At 42.2% G+C, this 10009-nt stretch overlaps 1 protein-coding gene across 2 annotated transcripts in view; it reads left to right on the top strand.

Annotated features, from left to right (window-relative positions):
- The first annotated feature begins 219 nt into the window (after positions 1 to 219).
- LOC118361358 (collagen alpha-1(II) chain-like) overlaps positions 220 to 10009 on the top strand; it is a 30810-nt gene continuing 21020 nt past the window's right edge. Inside the window, exons 1-4 of one of the 2 annotated variants that reach the window (XM_035741230.2) lie at positions 220 to 526; positions 7110 to 7316; positions 9085 to 9104; positions 9470 to 9502. In XM_035741230.2, the coding sequence (XP_035597123.2) occupies positions 433 to 526; positions 7110 to 7316; positions 9085 to 9104; positions 9470 to 9502 (354 nt within the window). In that variant the 5' untranslated portion in view covers positions 220 to 432. The remainder of the gene's footprint in view (positions 527 to 7109; positions 7317 to 9084; positions 9105 to 9469; positions 9503 to 10009) is intronic. The other variant, XM_035741231.2, reaches the window with a different exon arrangement.

The raw sequence follows: 10009 nt of genomic DNA, 5'->3' as shown, positions 1-10009 counted from the left end.
TTGTAATGGGGGGTCGAAAGCGAACCAAAAAGTGTGATTTATAGGTAGGCTACCTCGTCCTCGCAGCGCGTGGGAGGAATAGGAGAAAGAAAGAGGTCCCTGGGAGAATAGATTCTGCTGGTGCTGAGGGGAGGGAGATGTGGGTTGGGTTTCAAGCTCGACTGGGGGTCGGGGGGAGGTCTAGTATTTTGGAATATACGAAGATCCGTAGAAGGTACTGTGGACATAAAACCGCGGTTCTTGCTCTGACGCGGTGGGTGTAAAGTGCCGGCTAGGGCCCCGCGTTGGATTCCACTTCGATTTTGGAAGGTTGACTGCATGGTTCGGTTGTAGTCTCTGGGAACACACAGACACACTCCATTAAAAGAGAGCATCGTCTGATCCGTCCCATCTTTTTCTTCACCCAAGGTCCTGCATGTCTAAAATTTAGACATGTTCAGCTTTGTGGATTCACGGACTGTTCTGCTACTTGTAGCATCCCAAGTTGTTTTAATATCCATTGTCAGATGCCAGGAAGAGGATGACCGTAAGTTACATCATTCTGTTGAATTGTCTTTTGATGTCATTTTATCAACTCATATTTTACTTTCTGCGCTTCTGTGGCACACTACCTAAAGTTCCTGCGCAAACCTCACCTTCACAATGAATTGGGCAAGTGTTGGTCAAACTGCAGCAAACAAGATATGAGAATTGGATATGATTTTGTGAACCACTTGGGTACATTGGCATTGATGGAGGGGCACAAACTCATGCAAACATATCTGTCGGTCATTGGAGGAATTGCCCAATTATGAATTAGAATTCTTGCAGATACAATTCAGAGATGAAATGTTAATTATCTGGACTGTTATACTGTACATGATATCAATTTAAGAAATTACTATTTAACTATTTAAATAATGGTATTGAATTGAACATTATCATCATAATACTGGTTTGATATTGACATCGTTAATTGCTACATTTTGGTTACATTGTAAGTGTTTGCAGATAGAAGGGGCCTATGAAAGAGTTGACCTTTCTTTTGGGAGGATAGGTGAGGCTATCAAGGCACATCTGTGTGGGATGGAGAACCAGGTGAACAAGTGTCCGTTTGTTTCACTCCTGGATACTCACTGTGGTTCCTGTCTCTGAACAAGCACACGTCAGTGTGCTCTCTCTCTAGCCGTGGTGCCAGTGTTTAACAACACAAATCAATTTGGTGGAGACAACAGACGAGACACAGTGGCTCACTTGAGATGCTTTGACAGTTCAAGACCTTATTGGGCAATTTAGAAAACGTTTACTTTGGCATTTACACCCCCCTGATTTCAAAAGAATAGCTGAATTGTTTAAGGTGACTATTTGTTAGACGAGGGGGATTAAAAGCGTAATTATTTGTGTTTAATGCTGTGGCTGAAATATTTGAAAAGGTTAATTATATTCATAATTTAAAAAGACAGGGTCAGACACAGCTTGACCCCAGACTAGAAGGCTCAAAGGGTAGCAGGAAGTGAATGGCAGTTGGTCGCTCAATAAGATATTTTATTTTATGAAGAAACTATGGAACAGGATACTACTGTCCCGAGAGATAGGCTACACCACACTATGCAATGTGTAATGTATCATGTGTTGCTTTACAAATCATAAATATTTATAGGCTTGTTTCCACATAGCCTAAAATGGTTCATCAATTTCTCTTGAAGTACTCCAAAGAACAGATTTTAGGGGCCATGTGTCCATTGTTGCTAGTAGTTTTAAACATTTAGTAAGGAATTAGAGATTGTGGGTCCGTATACATATTGCCACAACTCCAAGAAAAGTTATGGAACAACATGCCACCAACTGAACCCACCCACCTCGTGTGTTATATAGTATAGTTTGGTAGCAGATACGTGCTAATAACCACTTTCACATAAATGCAACACAAACAAATAGCTGCATTTAGCCTCGTAGACCCAACCTTAGACCCTGTGCATGAAAGCTACCCATTCTCAATTCTCCAATGTGTTTGAACTGGCGCCTGACACAGCTGTGCGATCCAGATGGAGAATTTTAGAAGGACTCCCTGTTTACTTAGGGCAGCAGCTTGTCAATTGGGCACAGTCCCCCAGTAAGAGGGACTCATTCATAACAGGTCCACTGGTCACCAGGGAGCGCAGTAGGTATACAGGTTAAACATACTAACTCCACCACGCAAAAAAAAAAAACTATTTGCACTGTAAATGGCACCGCTAAATACATTCACTCTCGGCTGCCTCAGCATCCCCCTGCATATGATTACTGTGATCTGAATGGATGCTTTATCTTCCGTTGGAGTTAACGAATCTAGCCGTTTGAGTGCAGGAGAAATAAACCTGGGTGAGGCTTGTTGAGCTTTTATTTTTTTTAATACCAGGTAAGTTGACTGAGAACGCATTCTCATTTACAGCAACGACCTGGGGAATAGTTACAGGAGAGAGGCGATGAATGAGACAATTGTAAACTGGAGATGATTAGGTGGCCATGAAGGCCAGATCAGGAATTTATCCAGGACACCAAGGTTAACAGCCCCTACTCCTACAATTAAGTGCCATGGGATCTTCAGTGACACCGAGAGTCAGGACACCCATTTAACATGCCATTGGAAAGTCAGCACCCTACAACAGGGCAATGTCCCCAATCACTGCCCAGGAGCATTGGGATAAAAAAATAATAAAAAAAATAGACCAGAGAAAAGGGTGCCTCATACTGGCCCTACAACACCACTTCCAGCAGAATCTGGTCTCCCATCCAGAAACTGACCAGGACCAAACCCTGCTTAGCTTTAGAAGCCAACCTGCAGTGGGATGCATGGTGGTATGCTGCTAGACTAAACCAAGCGACAGACCGGTGGTTAGATTTTGTGAGACTGTGGCCCCCAGGTAGAATCAGCATCCACCCAGACAGGTACCTTGAAAGATCCAGTCTGCCATGCTGCCAATCCATGTTGCATCGTGTTGAGATGAGTCTATTAGGCATAATACCTGGATATGATGAACATAAAGATGCCATACATTATCATAAATTATGCTGATATGCTTCTGTCTTTAATGTGGTTAATAATAAATGCTTTTGTGTGATTCTGGACATCTCTGTTCTTCTTTGAATAGGTCACTCCTACTTACTTTTAAAGAGCAGATCGGATCAAGGCAAAAAGTGTTTTAGCTACTCGGCTCTGTAGTCTTGTAATTCTCTCCAGGATCTTCTCATCGAGGAGGAGTTTAAACGTTTGGTTGATTCACATGCTATTGAGGAATGTGATTGGCATTAGGACTTGAGGCAGTGGTACAGTTGAAGTCGGAAGTTTACATACACCGTAGCCAAATACATTTAAACTCATTTTTTCACAATTCCTGACATTTAATCCTTGTAAAAAGTCCATGCTTTAAGTTAGGATCACCACTTTATTTTAAGAATGTGAAATGTCAGAATAATAGTAGAAATAATACATTATTTCAGCATGTTCCCAGTGGGTCAGAAGTTTACACACACTCAATTAGTATTTGATAGCATTTCCTTTAAATTGTTTAACTTGGGTCAAACGTTTTGCATAGCCTTCCATAAGCTTCCCACAATAAGTTAGGGGAATTTTGTCCCATTCCTCCTTACAGAGCTGGTGTAACTGAGTCAGGTTTGTAGACCTCTCCACGCTTTTTCAGTTCTGCCTGCAAATTTTCTATAGGATTGAGGTCAGGGCTTTGTGATGGCCACTCCAATACCTTGACTTTGTTGTCCTTAAGCCATTTTGCCACAACTTTGGAAGCATGCTTGGGGCCATTGTCCATTTGGAAGACCCATTTGCGACCAAGCTTTAACTTCCTGACTGTCTTGAGATGTTGCTTCAATATATCCACATAATTTTCCTTTCCTCATGATGCCATCTATTTTGTGAAGTGCACCAGTCCCTCCTGGAGCAAAGCACTCCCACAACATGATGCTGCCACCCCCGTGCTTCACGGTTGGGATGGTGTTCTTCGGCTTGCAAGCCTCCCACTTTTTCCTCCAAACATAACGTTGGTCATTATGGCCAAACAGTTCTATTTTTGTTTCATCAGACCAGAGGACATTTCTCCAAACAGTACGATCTTTGTCCCCATGTGCAGTTGCAAACCATAGTCTAGCTTTTTTATGGAGGTTTTGGAGCAGTGGCTTCTTCCTTGCTGAGCGGCCTTTCAGGTTATGTCGATGTAGGACTCGTTTTACTGTGGATATAGATACTTTTCTACCTGTTTCCTCCAACATCTTCACAAGGTCCTTTGCTGTTGTTCTGGGATTAATTTGCACTTTTCGCACCAAAGTACGTTCATCTTTAGGAGACAGAACGCGTCTTCTTCCTGAGCGGTATGGCGGCTGCGTGGTCCCATGGTGTTTATACTTGCGTACTATTGTTTGTATAGATGAATGTGGTCCCTTCAGGCATTTTGAAATTGCTCCCAAGGATGAACCAGACTTGTGGAGGTCTACAATTTTGTTTCTGAGGTCTTGACTGATTTCTTTTGATTTTCCCATGATGTCAAGCAAAGAGGCACTAAGTTTGAAGGCAGGCCTTGAAATACATCCACAGGTACACCTTCAATTGACTCAAATTATGTCAATTAGTCTATCAGAAGCTTCTAAATCCATGACATAATTTGCTGGAATTTTCCAAGCTGTTTAAAGGCACAGTCAACTTAGTGTACGTAAACTTCTGACCCACTGGAATTGTGATACAGTGAATTATAACTGAAATAATCTGTCTGTAAACAGTTGGAAAAATTACTTGTGTCATGCACAAAGTAGATGTCCTAACCGACTTGCCAAAACTATAGTTTGTTAACAAGAAATTTGTGGAGTGGTTGAAAAACGAGTTGTAATGACTCCAACCTAAGTGTATGTAAACTTTCGACTTCAACTGTACATATGATATATTTGTTTTAAAATATATATGTATGTAATTGAAATATATTTGTGTCTGCGTCAAAACATGGTGTACCAGTCAAAAGTTTGGACACACCTACTCATTCAAGGGTTTTTCTTTATTTCTACAATTTTCTATATTATACAATAATAATGAAGGCATCAAAACTACAAAATAACACATATGGAATCATGTAGTAACCAAAAAAAGTGTTAAACAATTCAAGATATATTTTATATTTTTCAAAGTAGCCACCCTTTGCCTTGATGACAGCTTTGCACACTCTTGGCATTCTCTCAACCAGCTTCACCTGGAATGCTTTTCCATCAGTCTTGAAGGAGTTCCCACATATGCTGAGCACTTGTTGGTTGCTTTTCCTTCACTCTGCAGTCCAACTCATCCCAAACCATCTCAATTGGGTATGGTCAGGTGATTGTGGAGGCCAGGTCATCTGCTGCAGCAATCCATCACTCTCCTCCTTGGTCAAATAGGCCTTACACAGCCTGAAGGTGTGTTGGGTCATTATCCTGTTGAAAACAAATGATAGTCCCAATAAGCGCAAACCAGATAGTATGGCGTATCGCTGCAGAATGCGGTGGTAGCCATGCTGGTAAAGTGTACCTTGAATTCTAAATAAATCACCAACAGTGTCACCAGCAAGCACCCCCACACCTCTTCCTCCATGCTTCACGGTGGGAACCACACATGTGGAGAACATCCGTTCACCTACTTTGCGTCACACAAAGACAAGGTGGTTGGAACCAAAAATCTCTCATTTGACCAAAGACCAAAGGACAGTTTACCACCGGTCTAATGTCCATTGCTCGTGTTTCTTGAACCAAGCAATTCTGTTCTTATTATTGATGTCCTTTAGTAGCGGTTTCTTTCCAGCAATTCGACTATGAAGGCCTGATTAACACACTCTCCTTTGAACAGTTGATGTTGCGATGTGTCTGTTACTTGAACTCTGTGAGGCATTTATCTGGGCTGCAATTTCTGAAGCTGGTCATTCTAATGAATTTATCCCCTGCAGCAGAGGTCTCTGGTATTCCTTTCCTGTCGCCTGTCCTCATGAGAGCCAGTTTCCTCACAACGCTTGATGTTTTTTTGCGACTGTACTTGAAGAAACTTTCTAAGTTCTTGAAATGTTTTACAGATTGACTGACCTTCATGTCGTAAAGTAATGATGGACTTTCGTTTCTCTTTACTTATTTGAGCTGTTCTTGCCATAATATGGACTTTGTCTTTTACCAAATAGGGTCAAATCTGTTAACCACCCCTCCCTTGTAACAACACAATTGATTGGCTCAAATGAACTTGTAACAAGGCACAACTGTTCATTGAAATGCATTCCAGGTGACTACGTCATGAAGCTGGTTGAGAGAATGCCAAGAGTTTGCAAAACTGTCATCAAGGAAACGGGTAGCTACTTTGAAGAATCTCAAATATAAAATGTATTTCGATTTTTTAAACACCTTTTTGCTTAATACATGATTCCATATGTGTTATTTCATAGTTTTGATGTCTTCAATATTATTCTACAATGTAAAAAGTTGTACAAATGAAGAAAAACCCTTGAATGAGTAGGTGTGTCCAAACTTTTGACTGGTACTGTACATACTTTTTATGGTGTGTCTATGTAAGTTCCTTCAGTATGTCTGACATTTGTCTCAAATATTGTCCCCCCCCTGCTGCTGTCTTGGTTGGACCAGGTCTCTCTGTAAAAATAGATTTTATTGCAATGAGACTAACCTGGATAAATAAAGGTTAAATAAATCAAAATACAAATGATATGTGAAACCAGTTGATTGTCCCAAGCTGTGAGTGTAGTCATGAGTGTGGGTGCTGTGATGCTGTGTGCTGTGCATGTGGTGTAAATGAGGCCTCATGCTAAGCTGATAACTTGTCTCTCCCCCCTCCTCCCACCTGCCTCCACTTACCTTCACCCATCTCACTCTGACCCCCACCCCTCTCCTCCACCCCACCTTGCACTCAATGCCCTTCCTGCTTGCCCTCCACCCTACCCTGCCATTTACACATGTGCCTCCCTCATGCTTCCTCCCCCACACCTATACACCATGATCACTGTCATGCCTTCTTTGACACCCACCCATCCCTATTTATCCCTCTCCTGCCACAACCACCCTCCACCCCCGTCTCTGCCCCCGGCATGACCCATGGCCTCTGTACCACCTCCTGCCGGTGGTCACAGAGGAGGCAGGCAGCTGCATCCAGGATGCCCAACGCTATAACGATAAGGATGTGTGGAAGCCGGAGCCGTGTCGTATCTGTGTGTGTGACAGCGGGTCAGTGCTGTGTGATGAGATCATCTGCGAGGAGATCAGAGAGTGTGCCAACCCCATCATCCAACCTAGAGAGTGCTGCCCCATCTGCCCTGCGGACGCCAGCGCCCCAACTGGTTGTAATTTATTTATTCACACAATCATGAATAAATAACTGTGCCCTTTTAACATGCCAACACTTTTGAATGGGGAACTAAATGGTAGTTAAGATGTTCACTGGGTTTAACAGGTCCTCAGTAACTTATGTTCAGGACTTTGGTGTGCAGACATGAGTCTGGACAGGAGTCAGGACAGATTTTGTGGCTCATAAATTGGTATTAAAGGGATTTATAAGTAGCTCGGTGTGATGTTCCCTATTCAAAAGTGTTACCTTATTCACTGCTTGTTTTGGGTTGGCGACCAGACCTGCAACATCCTCTGGATAATCTCCCTCTATGGATGTTCACTTCATGAGGAGTTGAATCCCACAGTTGTGGCATCTGGTTTCCACTAAAAACAACCAGGGTCAATCTTGAAAACAAGACACTTCAATGTTTGCTTTAACTAGTGGCGGGTGACTAAGAAGCTATCCTGACCTGCCAATCACTGTGTCCTTTTTTTTGTCCAATGGAAGCTTTTTTCCCCACCACATCAAAGCGATCCTATTGGGGTGAAATAAGACAACTGATTGACAAGACATGATAGTCCCACCCACTTTTGGGGTTCTTGAAGTCTCATTTCCTCCATCACTAGTGTCGAAGCGTGAACATTTTTGACTGCTTTGGCTTCTTTGTCAACACCGGTCCCACGTTACTCCCATCGCGTCTGGATAGGATCCTATTCCCAGGGACATACGCATGTGGGAGTCATTATTGTTCTTCACTTCACCAGACTTGACCCAACCTACACTCTTAGAAAAAAAGGCTTATTCGGGCTGTCCCCATAGGATAACCTTTTTTTGGTTCCTGGTAGAACCCTTTTGGGTTCCATGTAGAACCCTCTTGTGGGAAGGGTTCTACCTGGAACCAAACGTGTTCTACCTAGTACCAAAAATGGTTCTACAACAGCTGAAGAACCCTTATAGGTTCGGTTCTAGATAGCAGCTAGAGTAGTACTCCCAGGCTCAACACACAGCAGATAACATATGCAAAGAGAAGAGAGGCAAACACATGATAATATAGAGTGCCAATGTGCTATTACTATCAATATTCAAAGATACAGTATATGCACTTTGAACATAGAATACATAGAATACATAGAATACTCATACTTGCTTTCCGAACAACACAAATAAACCAAAGCTGCTCTCACATTTCACATTTGAATCATTGTTCATGTTTTATGATTGAACAAAGCGTATATATATTCTGAGACAATATTTTCGAGCATTTTGAAAAAATGTGTCTTTGAAAACGAAAATAACGGTTTTCATGCGTCATGTTTTATTCTGTCAAGTATAGTAAACTTGAACTTTTGAGAAGATATACATTTTGGTTCTAACGATCCATCATCAGTCTATCATAATAACCACGAAATGTGCCATTTCGTGGCATGATATGCTCCTCGCTAAAGCCATTTATACAATGTGCTATATTGACAAATGTTTTCTCACGCACAGACGATTTGATCCAAACATCTGTCCCGCCCCCACGCTTTGCTTTGCTTCTGGCCCCATCCCCCTCAACATGGATCTACAGCTAACCCTCAAACCCACTCGGGATGGGTTGTCAGGGCCTTGGAGTTTGGTCTTTGGTTTCCATTGGTTTCCACAGGTTTTCCTTTGAATCTGGAGGGTTCAAACTCTGGAGGTTTGGCCCCCACACAGATATCAGCAGTCTCAAGTTTACCCTTTTTAATGTTGTTTTCTCTCTCTCTCTTCCTCATCCACCTCAAATGCAACTTCAGAGGTGGTGATTGGTGCTAAGGTGAGACCACCCTATGATATGCCACCCTGAAAGCTGTTATGAACGAATAACAATAACTTGGCAAAATACAATCATATTTTCTGTTGGACAAACCAATGTGTCATTTAGACAATGCTTATCAGACCATCACCGACACCATCATCTAAACACCGTGTATAACCATCCACAGACTCAGGCTCCAAAATACTTCCGACTTACATGATGTGAATATTATGTGTCTTTATACTGATAGAGTCTTCATTTGGGACCACAGACTTTCATTGGGACCACAGACTTTCGTTAGGACCACCGATTTAAGACCAGAGACTTTCATTAAGACCACTGACCACCATTAAAACCACTGACTTTCATTTTTTTCCTATTAGGGCCAGAAAGGGGAACCAGGCGAGATTGCAGATGTAAGTATGCACACTCAGATTTACTGTATAGTCAAATAATTGCGCTAGTATTCAGGGGACACGGAGGGGTTTATTATCTCATGTACTTATTTCTTCTCCGCCTTATTCAAGCGTACAGTCAGTGATGAGCTGCTGTATGTAAAGGCAGGCACTACAGCTCACGCTCACTCAGAAAGAGATCAGAAGACTTGTTTGTCCGTTCAAATCAGAGTGACATGGGGATTTTTGGCCAACGAAGGCACTGACGCTCCTTTTTTTAGGTACCTATGCATGCCATTGCCAAGCATTAGTCAAGAAGAGGCTATGGCATGTCTACTTCTAACGATGACACTTTAACACGTTTTTATAATAGCCTCACCTAAAAGTCACATACATGCAGCATAGCTATCCAAGTCAGTTTGTAGTCATTATCGGGGTTGACTCTCTGGAGTGTAACGGACTACTAATTTGGCTATTTGTGATCTTCTTCTTTTGGGGAATCGTATGATTCCAAGAGAGCCAAGGCCT

Source organism: Oncorhynchus keta, chromosome 28 (genome assembly GCF_023373465.1).
Source record: "Oncorhynchus keta strain PuntledgeMale-10-30-2019 chromosome 28, Oket_V2, whole genome shotgun sequence".
Classification (NCBI taxonomy): Eukaryota; Metazoa; Chordata; class Actinopteri; order Salmoniformes; family Salmonidae; genus Oncorhynchus; species Oncorhynchus keta.
Note: the sequence above shows the minus strand (reverse complement) of the source record. Positions and strands in the feature narration are given on the sequence as shown.